Source organism: Dermacentor andersoni, chromosome 2 (genome assembly GCF_023375885.2).
Source record: "Dermacentor andersoni chromosome 2, qqDerAnde1_hic_scaffold, whole genome shotgun sequence".
NCBI classification, from domain to species: Eukaryota; Metazoa; Arthropoda; class Arachnida; order Ixodida; family Ixodidae; genus Dermacentor; species Dermacentor andersoni.
In genome coordinates, this window is record NC_092815.1 from 234,065,085 (window position 1) to 234,085,654 (window position 20,570).

At 45.0% G+C, this 20,570-nt stretch overlaps 1 protein-coding gene across 1 annotated transcript in view; it reads left to right on the plus strand.

Annotated features, from left to right (window-relative positions):
• The first annotated feature begins 571 nt into the window (after positions 1 to 571).
• Positions 572 to 20,570, plus strand: part of mEFG1 (mitochondrial translation elongation factor G 1) — a 156,330-nt gene continuing 136,331 nt past the window's right edge. Inside the window, exons 1-4 of the mRNA XM_050186761.2 lie at positions 572 to 820; positions 10,844 to 10,873; positions 13,756 to 13,878; positions 20,248 to 20,454. Of these exons, the coding sequence (XP_050042718.1) occupies positions 725 to 820; positions 10,844 to 10,873; positions 13,756 to 13,878; positions 20,248 to 20,454 (456 nt within the window). The 5' untranslated portion in view covers positions 572 to 724. The remainder of the gene's footprint in view (positions 821 to 10,843; positions 10,874 to 13,755; positions 13,879 to 20,247; positions 20,455 to 20,570) is intronic.

Below are 20,570 nucleotides of genomic sequence, written 5' to 3' on the forward strand. Positions count from 1 at the left end.
ATCTTTCCATAAATCCTTGTTTGTTATAGTGTTCTGTGTACATTCCCGTATATAGTGTTATTTTGATATTGTAAAATGTGTGCGTGTAAACATTCCCCTGTACGTGTGTAGCATTACGATTGTACAAAATTGGATCTTAAAGCACACTTTGCCATGAAGTGCCAGCAACTATATATATATATATATATATATATATAGCTCCGTACATCCTTGCTAACTAGACAAAGCTTTAACGATTGTACAAGAGATAAGCTGGTGATTCGCAGATCGGATAAAGCAGCTTTTCAAGAAAGCATGGCGACCGCGCATCGACGTAATAACTTCCCTTCCCACTTGGAAGATTGAGCTGTTTCCGGCTGGTAGCTTCGCTTGGTCGGCTCAGAACATACGAAAAATGAAAGTGTGATAGTAATAACAGCAATCGATGCTGTTATGTGCCGTAACCTTAATAAAACAAATGTGAACGATCCCACACTTGGTTTCACGCTCACTCGGCGCACGCTCAGCGAAACCGAAAGTAGCGGCTCCCTTGGTTTCTCGTTCTGGTACTTCCGGTCACGTTCACTTTCAACGTTCTCCGCCATGTGCTTCGGCGGTGTGCAATTTGGTTTTCGTCGCCCAGTGGTTCCCGTCTAGTGGCTTTTGTCGCCTTGTGGTTCCCACTACTTGGGCCTGGACAGGTATTCGCAAGGAACGAAAGCATAAAAACGTTCCGTGCGACGCCATGGGTATCTGGAGGTTGCAACGAGCACTGAGGAGAAGCTGGAGCATGCACAGCGAAATACTCCGCTGCCAGAGACTCTGGCAGAGCCGGCTGCCGGTAAGTCCGCGATCGCCACTTGTCCGAGAGCTCGGGCTAGCTCGATCAGGGCGAGTAGCTTGACCCCGTAGCAGCCATGGACATGCAGTACTAGGGTGACTTCGCTGTGAATACATGTTGACCTCACGTTACGCCAGCGGTTGCTGATGCTTGGCTGGGGGTGAGGATCCAACAGATATGAGAATGAATGAATGAACGAACTAACGAACATCGCTGTACTCAAGCGGGTAGTTGGCAAGGTATAATCCGGCACGACTGACTCAGCACGAGCGCCGCAGGCGCGAGAAAGTCTCTCCGACGTACACCCAGCAACGAAAAAAGCGCCCGGCGACTTCTACAACACCAGTCAGACCCTTGCCCGTGTAGTCTTCATGGGATGGGTTTTAGGCGAGCGGCTAACACGACTTGGCTTCAGCGGAAATTGATGCGGGGAGGTGTAACACGAACGAGCTAGAGCAGCAACAGAGAAGCATAATTGTGTAAATGTTATTGTGCTCTACCCAAGCATATACTACCTCATTCATCGTGAACAGTACTTTAAGGCGAAAACGGAGGTTGTAAACTAAACGTTACATATCGCCTGCGGTGGCACATTTCGCGACTGACCTTTACAGGCTCGCTCACTTTGCTACCATACTACCTCACCGTCGTGCATTGTAGTAAAAACGTGGGCGATGCTGGTGGGGCATCCTTGACAAAAACACTTCTAAAAATTGATTGGTCATCTACTCCCATGTTTGAATTGTATTAAGACGACGTGTCTATCATGTGTTCTGTAATGTTTCCTCCGTTCACAGAATCCACTTTGTGGAGCCTGATAATAGGGCAAGGCTGCAAGGTAACCTTTAAGTTATGCATTGCTAATTACTTAGTACACTGCCAGTTTCCTTCACCAGATGTGCTCATTGATTCAAGTTCACTTCTAAACAGCACACCTTGTGTTCAGCGGAATTATGCCCACAGCACAGCGGCACCTTGTATCATAGCAAACACACCGTCAGACATATTTCATTAGTTTATTTTGGTAATGATGTTTTTGCGTGCACAGACGTCCTTACAGCAGTTTACAGCACCGAAGTTTTGTTCATTTAGCTGTGTTGGGGGGGCGAGCAGTGCCTATCATTGGCCACCAGTTTCGAGGTAGCTTCTTGTTTAGCAGGCGCTACCCCCAAAATTAGCGTGTCACATTTCCAGCCTTCTTTGTTTACTTGCCACTGTCAGCAGTGTTTGCTGTTGGTTGTGGTCTTGCTGTGATGCAAAAAGCTTTTGTCATGTGACATAATATGCTAAGCATACCATGAGAAGCCAACAAATAGACACAAATATGCTAAGGGTGCACATACAGAACTGTAGGATGGGCCATTCTTTTAGCATGGCATTGATGCAAACAGTGTTACATGCCCCATCTCTTTCTCCACATAAAAAAATAACACCTTATTTCATAAGATTTGCTTTCACAATTCTCCTCTTGAAGAAGTGTGGCTTTCCGATACTTCCTTCTTGCAATCTCCTATTGTCATGAAGCGTCTGTTCTCCGATATACAAACAACCACTTTCGATCCTTCACTCCTTGACCCTTTAAGTGCTGTGGCCGAGCATACTTGTCTGGCCTTCCGATGCCCTCCCTTGGCTGTGCCAAAGAAAGCCGTGAATGGGAAACATCCATTGGCTAGTTGTGCCATCTATTCAGAAGTTGGTTATACTAAAATTTTATGGTAGGTCTTGTGTTTACATTACATATGGCGTGACAAAGCGTTTGACGCGTCAGCGTTAAGGAGCCTGTGTCGCAGAAAATCTGGTGTCAGCGTCGGACGTCGTTTCAGTGAAAGAGTTTCGAACCACCTGTACCGAGGCCCTCCCAGTGACGCAAGGAATTTACTGAACTAATTGAATTTCCCACGCTAAAATACGTGGAAAAATCGTAAACTATGACTTACACACTACCTAAAGACATGATAGCTCTCGGATTGTAATCCGACTATACGAGAAAACGTAATACTGTTACATGAGACCTCAAAGAAAACCCTTTTTGCAGCGTTTCTTCCATTCATAAACCAGTCACAGCATCCACCATTTATGCGCGCTGGCGTCTTAGGGGCCATGGAGTGGTGCGCCCAGTTCCTTGCAATACCTCCAGCTGGTGCTTGCCTTCGTCGCATCGCGGCCCACACAAGCGGCCGCGTCTCTTACCAGAAAGCCCACCTTCATGCATAGCATTCATGGCCAGCGTGTCATTTTTTTACTCCTCGCTGTTTTGCGGCGCAGTGCACGTCCACTGATGGCATCACGTGCGAGTTGTTGCGATTGTCTCATTTCGTGCAGCAGACGATTTTGCATGCTGTGCACAAGGACACCTGACTAGCGGTATAAGTCTTTGCCACACAAATACTGAGGCAGACACAAGCAGGTAGCAGAGCACGATCCTGCGCTGGAACGCGTTAGAAAATGACATAGTTTCAGTGGCTGCGCACACGACTGCACGATGTGTGAACAAGCAGACGAAACAGAAGTAGATCTCTCTTGCTGCGGTGCAAAGTAAAACAAAACATGCCGACATTCGGTTTGAGTGTTTTATTATTTCTCTAAGCTTTAATTCATATTCTAGCAACATACTACACGAATAACAGATGTTGGCTTGAAATAATTCTCGAAGTCATATGTCACCACGAGCGACGTCACAGCACGAACACATGTACGTAGGTGCACTAGCATGTGTACGTTATCATCCATCTTGGCGTGCGGCGGCTATGAGGAGAAGGGAAAGCGGCACTCATTTTGAAATTTCAGATCTTTCCGCAGCGCGTAGTGATGTAATACTTCACAGGCACGATCCTTTTCGTGCATTGTATGCTCTGCGCTTGTCAGCTCAAAAGTGGCCAGACCTGGTGAGGGGCCCTTTAACACTATTGCAAAAAACACTTTAACACTATTACAAAATGTGTTATTCGGCACTTATTTCAAATTATTTGTAACACTGAAAGATATATCACAACATTGTTGTATAAGATTGTCACGAGCTCTCGTAACGGAGTGAGTGAGTGAGTGAGTGAGTGAGTGAGTGAGTGAGTGAGTGAGTGAGTGAGTGAGTGAGTGAGTGAGTGAGTGAGTGAGTGAGTGAGTGAGTGAGTGAGTGAGTGAGTGAGTGAGTGAGTGAGTGAGTGAGTGAGTGAGTGAGTGAGTGAGTGAGTGAGTGAGTGAGTGAGTGAGTGAGTGAGTGAGTGAGTGAGTGAGTGAGTGAGTGAGTGAGTGAGTGAGTGAGTGAGTGAGTGAGTGAGTGAGTGAGTGAGTGAGTGAGTGAGTGAGTGAGTGAGTGAGTGAGTGAGTGAGTGAGTGAGTGAGTGAGTGAGTGAGTGAGTGAGTGAGTGAGTGAGTGAGTGAGTGAGTGAGTGAGTGAGTGAGTGAGTGAGTGAGTGAGTGAGTGAGTGAGTGAGTGAGTGAGTGAGTGAGTGAGTGAGTGAGTGAGTGAGTGAGTGAGTGAGTGAGTGAGTGAGTGAGTGAGTGAGTGAGTGAGTGAGTGAGTGAGTGAGTGAGTGAGTGAGTGAGTGAGTGAGTGAGTGAGTGAGTGAGTGAGTGAGTGAGTGAGTGAGTGAGTGAGTGAGTGAGTGAGTGAGTGAGTGAGTGAGTGAGTGAGTGAGTGAGTGAGTGAGTGAGTGAGTGAGTGAGTGAGTGAGTGAGTGAGTGAGTGAGTGAGTGAGTGAGTGAGTGAGTGAGTGAGTGAGTGAGTGAGTGAGTGAGTGAGTGAGTGAGTGAGTGAGTGAGTGAGTGAGTGAGTGAGTGAGTGAGTGAGTGAGTGAGTAAACTTTATTTCAGATCAGAATGATTCACGTCCGGTGAGTTAGTGGGCTGGGGCTCCTGCCGAGGTTACCGCCAAGAGTTTTTGCCTCTCGGCGGCTTCATTGGCCTGCTGGACTGCCCAGAGTTGGTCTTCCAGGTTCGAGCTGAGCAGCGCCGCCTGCCATCGCGCGCGGAGTCTGTCGATGGAGGCTTCGCTCGCATTGTCCTGTATTAGTTCCTGGCATTCCCATAGCATGTGTTCTAGTGTAGCTCTCGTGCCACACACTTTGCATCTATCTGTTGTGTATGTGTCTGGATAAATAGCGTGCATTAGTATTGGGCTCTTGTAGGATTTGGTTTGTAGTTGTCGCTACTGGACCGCTTGCTATCTAGTGAGTTGTGGATGGGGCGGTGGATAAGCGCATCTTTGCATCTTGTAATGGTTGGTGATGTCGTTGAACCTGGTCATTCTGTCTACCCATTCCCATACTTCTGAGGGCCCTGTCAAGTTGTTCGTCACAGCTCAGGAAGTCAGTCCTCAAGCTGCGTTGTGTGCCGCCGCGTTAGGGTTGTCCTCTCCCTTTGAGTTGGTGGTGTGGGCTGGTATCCATAGGATTTGGACGCTTCTGTCTTACCTTGTTGGTTTGCCTTTTATGAGTATGTTTAGCGCCTCAGCTGAGATCCGGCCATTCGTGAAGTTGCGTATTGCCATCTGGGAATCGCCGATTATATAGTATGCGTTGGTTTGTGCTATGGCTAACGCTATAGCCGCTACCTCCGCTGTTTCGATGCGTGTCATGTTTATAGTCAAGCTTGTGCAGCATTGTCTGTTGTGGTGAAGTACTGCTGTGACAAAGCTTCATTTGTGTTTGTAACGTGCAGCGTCTACAAAGACCACGTCTTTGTTCCTTCCATAGTTCTTCGCCATGTTCTTTGCCCTGCTTTTTCTCCTGCCCTCGTGGTGCACAGGATGCATATCCTTGTGTAACGGGTGCCGTGAGTTTGGCCCTTGATTCCTTGGGTATGTCCCGTTTGTCACCGTGTTGTGTGTGGTAGCGGATCCCTAATTTATCTAGGATGTGTCTGCCCGCCATCATCTTGGAGAGGCGTTCGTATTGCGCTAAACGTTGCGCTTCTTTTAGCTCCTCTAGCGTGTTGTGCAGTCCCAGCTCTAGGAGTTTTGTCATGCTCGTGCTTAGCATGAGTCCAATCGCTTGTTTATATATCTTCCTAATCAGGCCATCTAGCTTCTTTTCTGTGGCGCCCCATCTGTGGTATGCCACCACATAATTGATCTGACTTATGACCAACGCCTGGATGATGACGCTCATCATGACGCTTGCCTCTTTCATTCCCTTGTGCCTGTTGGGGATTCTCTTGATCAATCGCATCGTCTGAGAAACTTGGGCTTCGATTTTGCAAATAGTTTCTCTGTTGCTGCCCTTGGCTTCTATGATCATTCCCAACACTCTTATCTTCTCGACTTTGGGTATGGGTTGTCCATCTTGCGTCATGAGTTGTGTGTCTTTGTAGGTTTGTGTGTTATAGTTCTTGGCAGGTCTCCCCTTTAGCGTTGGTCTGTACAGCAGCAGCTCAGATTTTTCAGCCGAGCATGTTAGACCGGTGCCTTCTAGGTATTTCTCATAACAGAGGACATAAATTATTTAGGAGCTAAAAGAAAAATACAAGAAGAAGGTGCTCCAGCCTAACAGAGGACAGGAGGAGCGCGAATGACTATGGAGATGGAAAGTAGAGAAGAAGGATGACGTTCCGCAGGCTGCCTTTGTATCGGTCCCGAAAAACGCCAACCGTCCCGATTGATCAGCCTTGCATTTTTAAGTGAACGCTTTGTGGGTAGCAATATATAACATTGGGAAGTCATGTTACGTAACACTGCATAAATATTTATTGATGGTTATTTTATGCACCGTACACTCAAAGTATGTCAGTATTATGCTGACTGTCAAGTAAATGGTTGCTCGAAGCTCCAAGTGGATATCTTCACTTGTTTTCGATCCCTCGTCTTCCCCAATGTTTTATGAAAGAAATAAAGTTTGATTTGATGGTCTGGAACCTCTGTCAGAAAAATTACGTTAAGATTGAGTCTGTACAGCAGAAAGCTGTGCGTTTTATCTGCCACAGATGTGATAGGGACTTTTCAACTTCTTCTAACCTTTCTCATGGGAACCTAACCTCTCTGTCAACACGTCGCCACATTGAAAGCTTAAAGTTTCTGCATACTCTCATTAACTCATCACACTGTGCCTGCTTAGGTACAAGGGCCGTTCAACTCAATCCGGGACTTTCTTTCTTTTCCGGTTTAAATGGACGCCTAAGCTGGAGGTTTTGTATGCAATAGAAACTGGCACCTGTGTCCTGTTACTGCTAGATGGCGCTCATTTCCCGCGCTTCTGGATAAACTGTTATTCAAAATGGCGGACAACAGTGTGAATGTCTATGTGGAACAGCGTGTTGTGATGAAGTTTTTAGTGAACGAGGGCATAAAACCTGCTCAAATTTGCAGAAGACTTCAGGCTCAGTATGGTGATGTGACTCTCAGTAAGACTTTTGAATGGTGTAAGCACTTCAAAGATGGTCGTATCTTTATTACTGACGATCGCGATCGTGGTGGATCACTGCCCACAATAGTCATTCCTGAGAACATTCAGCGCATGGAGCAGCTGATCGTGGACAATCGTCGCATAACCTGTCGTGAAATTGCAAGGGTGTGTAATCTATCGTTAAGAACAGTGAACACAATAATTCATACTCATTTGTTCCGAAAAATGAGTGCACGCTGGGTCCCAAAGCAGCTGTCTGCTTTTGACAGGCAGAGAAGAGTTGAAGTCTGTAGAGAACTGAAGGAACGCTATGAAAGGGAAGGCCAGGATTTTCTCAATCGCATCATGACTTGTGACAAAAGATGGATTCACCATTTCATCCCAGAATCCAAAAGAGCATCGATGCAGTGGAAGCATATGGAATCACCACCTTCCAAGAAATTTCGAACAGCTGCGTCTGCTGGTACAGGGATGGGAAGTGTATTCTGGGATAAACAGGGAATCATTCATGTTGATTTTTTACCACATGGTGTCACTATCGACAGTGAGTATTACTGCCATGTTCTGTGTGATGTGCACAAGAGTTTACGGAAGAAGTGTCCTGGTTTGATCACACAGGGTGTGGTCTTTTTGCAAGACAATGCATGACCACATACTGCTCAACGCACATTCCAAACAATCCAGGAACTTGGCTGGCAGATATTTCCACACACCTCCCTATAGTCCTGACTTAGCACCAAGTGATTTCCACCTGTTTGGGCGCATGAAGGAATTCCTTGGAGGAAAACATTTGAATACTGATGATGAAGTGAAGAATGGTGTCCTACTATGGTTCCATCGTAACAGTAAATCTTTCTATGCTGAAGCATTTCAGGCAATTGGTAAAATGCTGGGATAAGTGTACAACTGTACCTGAAGGGTATGTGGAAAAATAAATCCACTTTCCACACTTCGAAATTTGTTGTTCTATATTTTAAAGAAAGTCCCGGATTGACTTGAACGACCCTCGTAAATACATTAAGTTAGTTGAACTTTCCTGTACTCATAGCCGTCACAGCCTAAACCCTTTAATGTTTCAATCTCGGGCCTTCTTTTTTCCCCTTAACAGTTGAACCTTGAAATGCTTTGCCTGGAGACGTTGGTTCATTGCCATTGACCAATTTTCGTCTACGATTGATATGTGATAATATCTCCACTCCTGCAATAGCCCTAACAGGGCTGCAGTACGAACAATAAGTAAATAAATAAATAGATAAAAATAAATTGGCAATCACAAAGGAATAGCTTGTCGTTCCTCGTAATGCGTAATGCTTGCCGACACTAAATAACTTGTGCATGGGCTTCTTTATAAAAAAATGTGACATGACTGTAGGTTAAATAGAGTTTTAATTACTTTGTGAATACGAGGGCTCACTTGAAATGCACAAAGTGTTGCCCTGCCTTCTCACATTTTTTCAGTGAACTTGCAGGGCCTTTGAATACAATTATGCAAGTTTGATATATTTATTAACAGTGTTCACTTTCAACACAATGTTCATTTCATTATTCGACACAGTGTTCACCTTACCTCACTTCCATTATTAGGAACCAGAGAGAGCACGTCCTTTACACTTACATAGATTTTTAATGATCCTCACTAAGCTAGTGCCAGTGCAGCAGAGTGAGCGTCTATGTGGAACTACAGCAACAAGAAACTTGCGTACAAAGTGATCAACAGTGGTCAAAGTATATTGCTGGAGCCAACATTTTTAATTATGGCTGTGCGATTTATAGGATAACCTTCCAGTAAATTGATTAATGTTTCATTATTATTAATTCTTTTATGCAAATTTATTGGTTAACATTATATGAGCAGAATCAGGCAAGCATCGCCACTCACATGCTCAGCAACAAGGATTGGAACAAGAAATTGAGCTAAAAATGTTCAGATTGAGACGCCAGCTCTCTGGACATGAGCAGGAGCATGCGAATATTTGAAATTTTAAATATGAACTGAGTAATCTTTGCTGTTCACTTCTTATTCGATTAGAGAATTGACTGTTTGAAAGTTTTGAAATACTCTTTTCTGCACAGATATACGGGGTAACAATTAGTAGAGTCTACAGGAAGAAAGATTGCTGCAGGTGGCGATTGTTCCAAATGATTCTGCCGCCGCATAGTTGGAGCTGTTGCACATAGGCACCAGTTCATGAATGAATGCATAGACCTGCTACATTCTGTGCAATAATTTTCTAGTCATTCACTTAGGATGCTTCGCCTTTAGGCAGCCTACGAATCTGTTATGTCTAGTTAGGCCTGGCAATTTGTAGTCCGGCCAATCTTGCCGTGTTTGCTTACCTTTAAACCGATTTTTGGTGACATAGTATACACTTGGTTTTCTTAACAACCATAACACTGTACATTCATCTGGTGACCTGCTGTTCCTTTGTTTCATTATTATCGTCGTGGTGCAACAAACATGATCACTTTTCAGTCATCCAGTTATGAACGGCATTACATGTGTCAAATAATGTAAATACACCTTTTTTTATCCAGCATACTTCACACAACTTTTATATTTCACTTGATTTAGAAATGAGACAACAATCAGCATTTGATTAAATATTAGAAGGTGGCTTTTTTCTGTTATTCGTGTTTGACTTGATTTGGAAGTTTCGCCATTCGAGCACCCCTAGACAGAAGCCACCAACATATACTACACTATAAGCCAGCAGAAGGAAGCTGTTACACAATAGAGCAGCAGCATGCAAAAATGGCTTACACATTCTGTGAATGCCAGAGAATGTTAACAAGCTTCCTTGCCCCTGCAGCTGGACTCATAATTCTGTCTGAGTGAGTTAGATACGTTTGATATTGAGATTAATTTGCGTAGCAATTTGTATACTAAATGGAATTTGTAGAGTGGTTTCTTCTTGTTTTTTTCAGTGTTTATGCACTGGCAGCATAAATTGAAATGCGAACAGCAACGAACATATTTTATGTGTAATTACATGCAACTGGGACATGTAATCACTCAGTAGCCATTTTCTAAGTGTGGAGTAGCCCCAATTGAGAATACACTTCGGAGTCTGAATTAAACAACATTTACATGTGCTGATGAAACTATAACTGAGATGATAAGTAAGCAAATAAGTAGTTTTGCAATTGTTCGTGTTCAAATTTCTGCAGATAGTAGAATCAGCCAAAGTTATAACAATATTGCATGAGTGCCAGCTGCTTGATATGTCAAGCAGCGAGGTCACCAATAGTATGCGCACATGCGCAAAGCATTCTTCAGTGCAAGTGTCATTTGCTATGCTCTTCTCTTTGGGAGCATGTGTACTCCCTGACTATGTTATTCACAAGGCCACATCGTTCGCATGAATTCCCATCATAACTCACACATGCTGATCAAATCCAATGTCTTTCTTTTCATATTCTCTTTCGCATATGCCGTTCCAGTAATATGAAAAAAAAAAGTAAAGTGCATTGCAGATGCCGCATGTTACTTGTTCTGGAGCCAAACAAAAGCATGAACTCAAAGGTGCAATAAAACGGCATACTAAGTGTATAAAACTGTAGAAAAAAAGAAAAAAGCATTGTGATGTTATACTGGGCCTTTCATAATATTTTGATGGGTGCGAGGAAGGGGGCGGGGAGTCAACAACATCACTGTCTCAGACTTAATGCGTTGTCCTTGTTTCTGCAGGTATTGACAGCCAGCAGCTCAACCCAGGCGGTAAGTACTGTCTGAATGGCACCCTGCTGTCAGCGGCATCACCGAGGGGCCACCACTAGTGACATTGTGCTTTACAAAATGTTTCTAAGAAGATCATTAACTGTAGGCAGCTGTCTGGATTTCGGATCAGTATATACTGACCATTGCATAAATGGGATCGCTAGCCATACATGACTCTTCGTCCTTGACCACTGACCAATCCCGCTTGAATTTCGCACAGTGGTACCTTTTTGCATAAAATTTAGTTTAATGTCACAGCAATAAAACTGTGACTTGTATGGGTTGGTAATGCTTCATCATGAAATAAAACAGTGAGCAAAACGAGGATAGATAGAACGAGAGGCACACACCACAAGTGCTGTTTGGTTTTTTTTTTGCTCGCAACTGAAGCGTTCATTCAACCATTCACACAGATATAAACAAGCACATAAGTACATGTGACATGAATTACCGCAGCCTTATAAATCAGCCGAAGTTAGGAAAATATTCTGCTGCAGAAAGGTAAGTTCCTTGACATGCAAACCAAGTGATTGATACATCATGTGACTTCTTTTGTTATTTTATAAACACAGTATTTGCAAATGAAGCATGCATGTATTGATCTATAATTTCTAACTTGTGTATTGAAAAGTGTATCGTGAGATTTCTGTGGTGAACTAACGCTTTTTTCTACCATTATTCATTGTGTATTGTAAAAGTTTCTATTATGATATGTGATTAGTGAGCTAACAGAATTTTTCATTTTTACTTAAAATGTGCCTTTTCTGTATAATCTAATTTTGGACCTCTCTTTATGCAGCCTCTCCCCTCTGTATACTTACTCTGAGGGTACTGTAAATAAATAAATAAACAAATAAATAAAAAGTGACGTTCATCTAACACAGTTTTCGTTTTCTTTGCTTGTAGGATAAGCTTTTATCACTTTCCGGGTAGGCCGATATTTATGCCTAAATAGTATCTCAGTGCTCTCAAAAAGTGGTGAACGCCTGTGGTGCGTGCTTTCTGTTTTATCCTTGTTCGTTTTTACGCGCTCTTTTATTTGAAGGTTAATGGCACATTTGCACTTACTTACCAGTCTTATTTCAAGATTAATGTCACATTTGCAATTACCAGTTTCACCCACAATGATTTGGAAGTGGGTTTCATCTGTGGCAGGGCTAGTGCACGCAGTAGACGACGTTCCTCCAGACCACTCTTGCCAATGTAATGAGAGATGGTACTTTAGAAAGGGCTAGTCGTAGTAAGGGAGGCTGGAAGACATTGATTCAAACTGACCAGAACTCGACAACACTTGCGTCACTGGAAAAGATGCAGCACCAAAGTCGGTGGACTATAGCCAGAGTTGCATGCAGGTGGAGGAGGAAGAATGTGGCTTGAGGGGGGTGTAATTTTTAATCACGCTTGTGTATCTGAGTGATTCCTTTTTTGTACAGTATACAGTCAAACACTTTTATAATGAAGTGCTCAAGACCTCAAAAAATTATTCATTATACAGGTCGCTTCATTGCAAAGATGAATCACCATACTGCTTGCAATAAAGCAGACTAAATTTTTCCAGCATAATAAAACTTTTATTTACCATAAATTCAAAAGATACTTACCAAAAGTAGTTGTTAATTTTCTTCTGTGCACTTCATCCACTGGAATGTATGAGTGCAGCCAACCTTATCTCACCGAGGCTCATGCATGCGTTGTGGCAAAACCTGGGAGCAATGCAAGGTATGGCTGCAGGCTATCAAATGTCGCTATTGCCATCATTGTCATTAAAGATGTTTTGTTTGTCTTCAGGCTCTTATCGCCGTTGTCTTCCTTGACCTTCACCTCCTTCCCATCCTTGTTGGCTTAAACATCATTGCTCACCACTTCAACGTATTTGCCAGCCATCACACACGTTGCCATGTTGCAACAAGCAGCATACGAGTCAAGTGAAGCAATTCCTGGACCTGTTTGGCAAGACTAAATTACTCGCTGTGTTCGGCAGGCTCATCAAGCACATCGCCAATTCTAGCGCAGACCAGAGGGCAGTGGAGACACTGTTAAGTGCATTCATTTTAAAGCAACAAATTAGCTGTGGAGGACGGCTGAATTCCTTCATTGTAAAGGCAGATTTGTTGTATTGGTCTTCACTGTAGAGGCATTCACAATACATGCGAAAGATAGGAATTCAGCCGAGACACATGAAATCCTCCATTGTACAAGTAATCTTACTTTAGAGGCATCAACTCTACATTGTTTCAGGTACCCTTTAATGAAGTGGCCCAAAATTTAATGCACAGAGTCAGGTAGCAGGTGCACTTATGTGACAGTCGCACCTAAGAAGCCAAGAAAGCTGCAGACATCTATGCAATATTTTGCTGCGGCATCTTTCATAGGTTGCTTCAGCTCTTGATGCATCTGCACAGCCATGCATTGGTCATAGCACAAAATTATCTGTGTAGTTCCTTTCGGTGTCTGTGTGAAAGTTACTAAGTGTTTCTGCAACACTCATGACTGTTATAAAGCACCACCAGTAATGATAAAAAATACAAGTGCAGGCATCTTGTTTTAGACGTGATATCACTGCTGCCACAAGGCCCAGTCTTTGACATTGTAAACATTATAGTCATGACAAAAAGGATAGCAAAGTAGCATGAGTGGACAGATAATGTGGTAATGGATCAGAACGTGAGTTGGGCTAGTTGGTAGGTTAACATTGTTGGAAAGAAACAGTGCAAAAGAAACAATTTACCCATTGTGCTGTTTAATTTCTACAAAGTGTAATGGGGCCCAAAGCGGGATCTTAATGGAAGTGATTACACCAGTTTACGTCGTAAACACTGTGACGGCATTCTTGGTCTCTCACCATTGTTGTTTCCCCTTCCTCTTGGCATGACGATGCACAGGAACGGCACAAGGACGTGGAGCACATCCGCAACATCGGTATCTCGGCGCACATCGACTCCGGCAAGACCACGTTGACAGAGCGGCTGCTCTTCTACACGGGCCGCATTGACCAGATGCACGAGGTACTACGTGGCAAACCTCGGGCAATACTCCTTGGCTTGCCATATCAGCTAGGCATACTGTTGCCTGCCAAGAAAATTAGTGCTTGTTGCTGAAAACCAATGTGGTAATGCCATGGTACATAGCATTGGCGTTCACAAACACTGCTCACTGCTTGTGGCATTCAACTGTTGAGCATAAAGGTGCAACTTCTGTTTCTTACCTTGAAGGCGGCGTCGATATAAGGGTAGAATGCAAAAATTTTTTGTTTTTTGTGCATGTCGAAAACGGATGAAAAAAACGCATGTGCTTGGCATGAACCTGGAACCTCTACGCTACAGTGTCCCTCATAACCAAGCGGTGGCTTAGGGACGTAAAATGCGATGAATCAGTCTGCTCAATTTTACTGACCTCTTTCGGCAACAACAGTGTCTCATGAGGGCCTTGGCTGCTTCGCCATTAACGTATTAAGTGAATGTTGGTGAGACATGTGACTGGCCTTCTTAAGTGCCCTGGCATTCTCAAAGGCTTAGACAGTCACAGTGTAGTGTTTGTTGCTAAGCACTGGATTACTGAAGTCTGTGCAGGTATGCTAACGTCCCCTTGAGGTTAAGATTGAAACAAGATTTGAAATGCATAGAGTGTCTGCCCAGTCAGTGCCAGCACATGCAATTTGCATGCAAAACATGCCACATTGGTCAACTTTGGTGGGCTCTTGGTCAGCATAAGTGACATCTGTGTGGTGCCTATGTTTTGCAATCTGCCAAGTTCCAAGTGGTTGTTTTTTTGTAATTTTCACTTTGGCAGTTAAACGGAAAGAATTCATAAAAGACAAAGAGTTTGTGGACAATTTTTCATGGCGGTTGGTTTTTTATGCAGCGACCTCTATGAACAAGTAAAAGTGGATTAGAAGATTATTTGTTCTTGCAGAAACTTTTTTGATGTGGCATTTGCTGTATTGGAGTTCAGCTCTATTAACAGTACTCTGCTGTGTCTACAGAGGCAGAAAAAATGTCCTTGATAGATTTTTGCCACGTCTTCTTCAGGTGCTTGATGGCTTTTTCAGCTGCAGCCACTATTTCGAGTCTGTCCTCACCGTCATTGTGAGCGCCAAAGAAGCAGCGCAGCAAGTCTGCCGCATCCAGCGCTTGTGTGGACGTTGGTACGTTGGGATCGCCAATATTAGGCTCCGGGCTGTCGTCAACACATTTGTTACTGTCGTCATTAGGCACCCCCGTCACCGCGCGCACAATTTCCGCCTCCGTTAGCTCTTCCGTCGTCACCGTGTCAGCATCGGCACTGACGTACTTGCAGAAGGTGTCGCAGTCAGATGTTTAAGATGGCATATGGTTTACTGACAAGAAGCGAGGTTCAAAGTATCAGGCATTCTTTTTATTCTTTTCTGTTCAGGTAGCCCTTGGCTGCACGTGCTCGTGAGCACGGGCTCCCTCCAGGAAGAAGGCGCTTCTTCTTCGATCCGAGACTGTGCTGAGAATAATTCAACACACTCCCAGCCGCCAAATCACTCGTTCAGCTCGAGCGAATAAAGTTTTTGTATTGGTATGGTGGTAATAACTCCTTGCTGTTGTTCAATTTTGCAAGAGCGGGCATGGCCATCAACATGCTTGTAGACTTCGAGAACCCTTGCGAGTTTCCACATTTATCGAGGTAATTTCTCGGCGTGGACTATGACGATATCTCCTGTCTATATTTCGTTGGTGGGTCTCCCTTGGGATAAGTGCGCTGATTGAAGTTGCAGCAGATATTCTTTCGTCCACCTCTTCCAGAAGTTCTCAGTTAGGCGTTTCCTGTAGGTGTGTCGTCGGACAGCTTCCGTACGCGTAAAGCCCACTGACGCGTCGTTGCAGCCCTGTGGTAGCATCATTAGTCTCCGTCCTATGATGAGGTCTGCTGGTGCTAATGCGCCAGGTTCTTCGCTGTCCGACTCAACGTGGGTGAGAGGCCTCGAGTTCACGACCGCTTCGACTTCGTAAGCACAGTCGTCAGCTCTTCAAAGTTAAGTCGAGCTTTGCCAAGAAGCTTTCTCACTGGAAGCTTGGATCGTCCTGACCAGACGCTCCCACCAGCCGCCCCACCATGGTGCACTGGGAAGAATAAACTTCCAAGTAATACTCTTCTGGCTCAAGTATGCCATTACGTCCTCTTGGGAAAGCAACTTGAAAAGCTTCTCTAAGTCTTTTGACGTCTTCTTAAATGTTCTTGCATTGTCTGAATAAATCACGCAAGGTAGACCCCTTCATGCTACAAAGCGTCGTAATGACATGAGGAATGCTTCTGAGGTCATGCTGGAAACCTGTTCCAGGTGCACTGCTCGTGATGTGGCACATGCGAAAAGCACTATGTAACATTTTGTTTCTCCGGCTTGAGTCGCAACAAATAGTGGTCCTGCGAAGTAAACTCCAGTGACTTCGAATGGGTTCGTCGGCCTTACACAATGACGTGCTATAGGAGCAGTTGGAGCATCGCCAGGGCCAATTCTGAAACATCTGCAAGTATAGCAGCCGTGTATGACTTTCTTCACTAATGTTCTTGCCCGGCAGATCCAATAGTGCTCTCGCAACTGTGACAGCGTGTCTCTCATGCTTCCGTGTAGTATTTCGCAATGTGCTCGCATTGTCAGTAACGTAGAAAAGTGATGATCATGCGGGAGGATGACTGGGTGTTTTACCTCCTCAGATGCGTCAAGGTGCAACAGGCGCCCGCCCATGCGGAGGATGCTGTCGGCATCCAAGAACGGGTTGAGGTCTTTAATGCGAGAGATTGTCTTTGCTGATGTACCTGCTGAAATCGAACTTATATCTTCGCTGAAGGCTTGCTGCTGTACATGTCTGATCCAATATTTTTCTGCTTCAGTGATCTCTTCGGCTACTAGAAAACCAATGTGCACTCTGTTTTTGAATCGGCAGTGTTTGATGAATCTGAATATCAATGCTGCGACCCTGAGCAGCTTTTCGATTCTGCTGTAGCTGTCAATGTCCAGGATCGATGTTGACTTTGAATACCAATCGTATTCGGTGCCTCTATACCGTGCACGCAGAGGCAAATTTTTCTGAACTGCGCACTTCCCTGTGCCCCTACTAGATGGCAAGAGCTGTACTTTCACCACTGATGCAATGGTATATTCGGGGATCCAGGGTGTGCAGTACTCACCGGCTGCACAGGGGGCCATTTGACCAAAAGGTTCGGTGCTGTGTAAGGACCGCACCTAAACGAAATTGTGGAAAGAAAAGTCCGGTCTTTACGTGAGTCTATACGGTAAGGACAGAGCTCGTGGCTGTGGAAAGTGGTCGACCTGTCGGACATGAGCTTCTTAGGGAGGCCTTGTCTTCACTCGAAGCGGTCTCATAGGAATCTTATGACACAGCTGGCAGCAAGCGAAGGCCCAGCTACAACCTCTATGAGCTTGGACAAGTAGCCCACAGAGACTATAATATATCAGTTACCCGATGCCGTTATTTTTAATGGCCCGACGTGATCTATTCTCATAGTCTGGAGAATTGTCTCAAGAGGTGTAATTGGTGTAAGGATTCCAGGTTGACACCTGGGACACTGTGTTGTTGGCACACCTCGCAGCTGGCGACATACAAAGGCACATTCTTATCCATTCTCGGCCACCAAAAGTGTTCTTGTGCCTTGCGCAAGGTATCTTGATGGCCAGTGTGGCCTCCTACGGGTGTGTCACAGATGGCACACAACATAATAGAGTGCGAGGAGCTAGGAATGACCAGAAGATGGCGTTCGTCTTGCCTATTGGCCCAGTGGCAACAATATAGTCCAACTTCGATATATCTAACACGGATATATCAAATTATTCATATATCGAACACTTTCTATATCACCTGGAAAATCACATGCATTCTTAATTTTTTATTTCGAACGGGGTCGTATGTAAAATGGATATATTGAACTTCACCACCTCGGACCACGTGTGTTTTGTTGACAGGCGGCAAGCTTTCCCGCAGCACCCTCGAAGATATCGGTGGCACAATGGGCGTTCCCGACTGCTGCGCACTATAGCTGCTCACATCCTCACGCCGAGACGTAGCAGCGTATGCAAGTGGCGGCTTGGCTAGTTCGAAAGCGTCAACGACGCATTGCATTTGCCGCACTGATCCCTTCTCAGTGCTGCGCTCTGCGCCTGCCGCGCCTCATGAGGAATGGCGGTTTGCTTCCACAAAGACGTGCGACAGCGCACATTCACTGGGCTAACTCATAGACCCATGGCAGACGCCACTTAATACTTGGTTATTGAGAGTGTTTCAAAATGCTTCGATGGACGGACGGGGATATAGCAGCAGCATAGATCCTATGGCAGAGGCCACTTAATACTTTGTTATTGACAGTGTTTCAAAATGCTTTGATTGATGGACGTGGAGATCGCAGCGGAAGTAACGGCCAAACGAAGACGCTGCCAAGGTTGAAGCCACAAGCGTTGATGCTGCTCTGCTCCCGACTACAACCGAGGCTGTAGCTGCTTTGGCTCTTCTACATCATTACTGCGGTGCAATAGAAGGCACCAGCCTATTGCTTGTGGATCATTTAGACTATGTTGAGGATGCCGTGGTTAAGCACATGGCTGCCAATAAGAAGCAGGCTACACTGCTGCAGTGCTTTAAGCCAAATAAATACTTTTTGTGAAGCTTCAAGTGAGTATTTACTGTGCCATGATTGGTTCATTGATTGATTTGTACAAGTTCTTTATGTATCTTTTATGTGACTTTATGTATCGAATTCTGGCTATCTCAAACTATTTCGCGATCACCGCGGGAAACAAAATTGGCATTACGCACCCGGATCTGTAAGGGAATTTATAAGAGACAACAAATCCTTGTTAACATGTTGGGCATTCAAAGCATCTTGCTGGAAGAACATGATCGGTTCCATGGGGAGCTTTCCTCGTTTGGGTTTCATCATAGAGCGTCCGCAACCTGGTTTTGTGGTCCAGCATGGTGACGGATGTCGTAAGTGTTGTCTTGTAGCTGAACGATCCATCTTGCAAACTTGTGTTTGAGGCATTGTTTTTGAAAAATCCGAGCAATAGTGGAATTATCTGTTACAACCGTGAATTGTTGGCCAAACAAGTAGTGACAAAAGTTATCATCTATGCTCCAAACGACAACCAGGCACTCCAGTTTGTTCGAGTGGCAATAGCACTCGGCGTGTAAGAGTTTACGGCTGGTGTAGGCGACAACGTGCTCACACCTGTCTAGGTCACACTGAATCAAGACTGCCCCTATGCCAACCTGACTCGCATCAGTGTACACTTATGTTGCATTAAAGCAGCTTAAAACAGGACTACATGTCAGCTGGTGTTTGACGGTTCGAAAGGCTGCATCCTGCAGTGGTCCCCAAAGGAATTGAGCTCCTTTTTTAAGCGGATCCGTGAGCGAGCAGTAGCTGACGCAAGTTGGGGACAAATTTGCGCAAATACGACACAATTTCGAGAAATACCTGCCGCTGTTTAATACAGGTTGGCAGGGGATAGTTGATTACAGCCTCTATTTGTTCAGGAAGTGACTGTGACCACATCTCCAAGAACCGAGCGTGATAAGCACTCTGAAGTGCTGTGAACGCAGACATCAGGGCTGTGCTTCAAGGTAGCCATCAGGCCTTGCTTCCTTGGAAGCGATGCCAGGCTTGAGCCGCTCGTCGGAGACACCGTTCCGCAATGGATTTCTTGACGGGCTCTGGCCAAGAGTGTTGCAGGGCAACAGAGTTGACGATGCAGACCCAGGTGGTAGGGTTGTCCTTAAAGCCATGAAACTCTGGAATTTCAGTCTTAGAGTGCAGTGTAATCACGGTGCACCCAATGCTGAAAGTAGAGGAGCTTGCCATGGTGTTCAGCAGTTGTGTCAGCTTGGACAAGGTCCAGGCAATTTCAGCTTTGCAGTCCTGCTGAGGAGTCGCCGCGGAGGCTTGGACGCTGTCCACATATGGCTGTGGCTACGAGTCTAAAAGTACTTGTCCACTTTGAAGGGCTATGGGCGCAGGCGGATTGAGGTCTTCTGATGTCTGTGTTTTGTGACTGCACCATGGTAAGTAAGAGAACAGAAACAACACCTGTTCTCTGGGTCGGCTGTTCTATTCTGCCCTTCGTCTTTCTTGCACTCCCAGCACTGGTGCTCGAGCTCCGTTGCTGCTCTTTGTCATTGCAAAGAATACAAAATATATTATGAACAGAAAAGATTACATATGACAATAAACTTACAATAGGCTATGCGTACATTGACGAGAAATGTGTGATGCTTGAGCTGGAACTGTCACAGGCCTCAGGCATTGCCGAAGTTGATTCTCATTTTGGAGGGGGGAAGGTCTTGTGCACCTCTAACGGAAGAGTGCTCAGTGCTTTGTGGGGGCGGGTGTGGCTGCAGGTGAAAGGCAAGGACCAGGTAGGCGCTGTGATGGACTCGATGGAGCTGGAACGGCAGCGGGGCATCACAATCCAGTCAGCGGCCACCCAGGTCTACTGGGGCTCCACAGCCATCAACATCATTGACACTCCTGGCCATGTTGACTTCACCATCGAAGTGGAGCGCGCCCTTCGTGTGCTTGATGGTGCCGTGCTGGTCCTCTGTGCTGTGAGTTACTAGATTCGTGCCTTGCTGACTGTGCATCTGAATGTCACTTCATTGATATAAATTTGATTTTTAGTTTAATTCAATTCTGGCCAAAGGTACTGGCTGGTTCAACTACA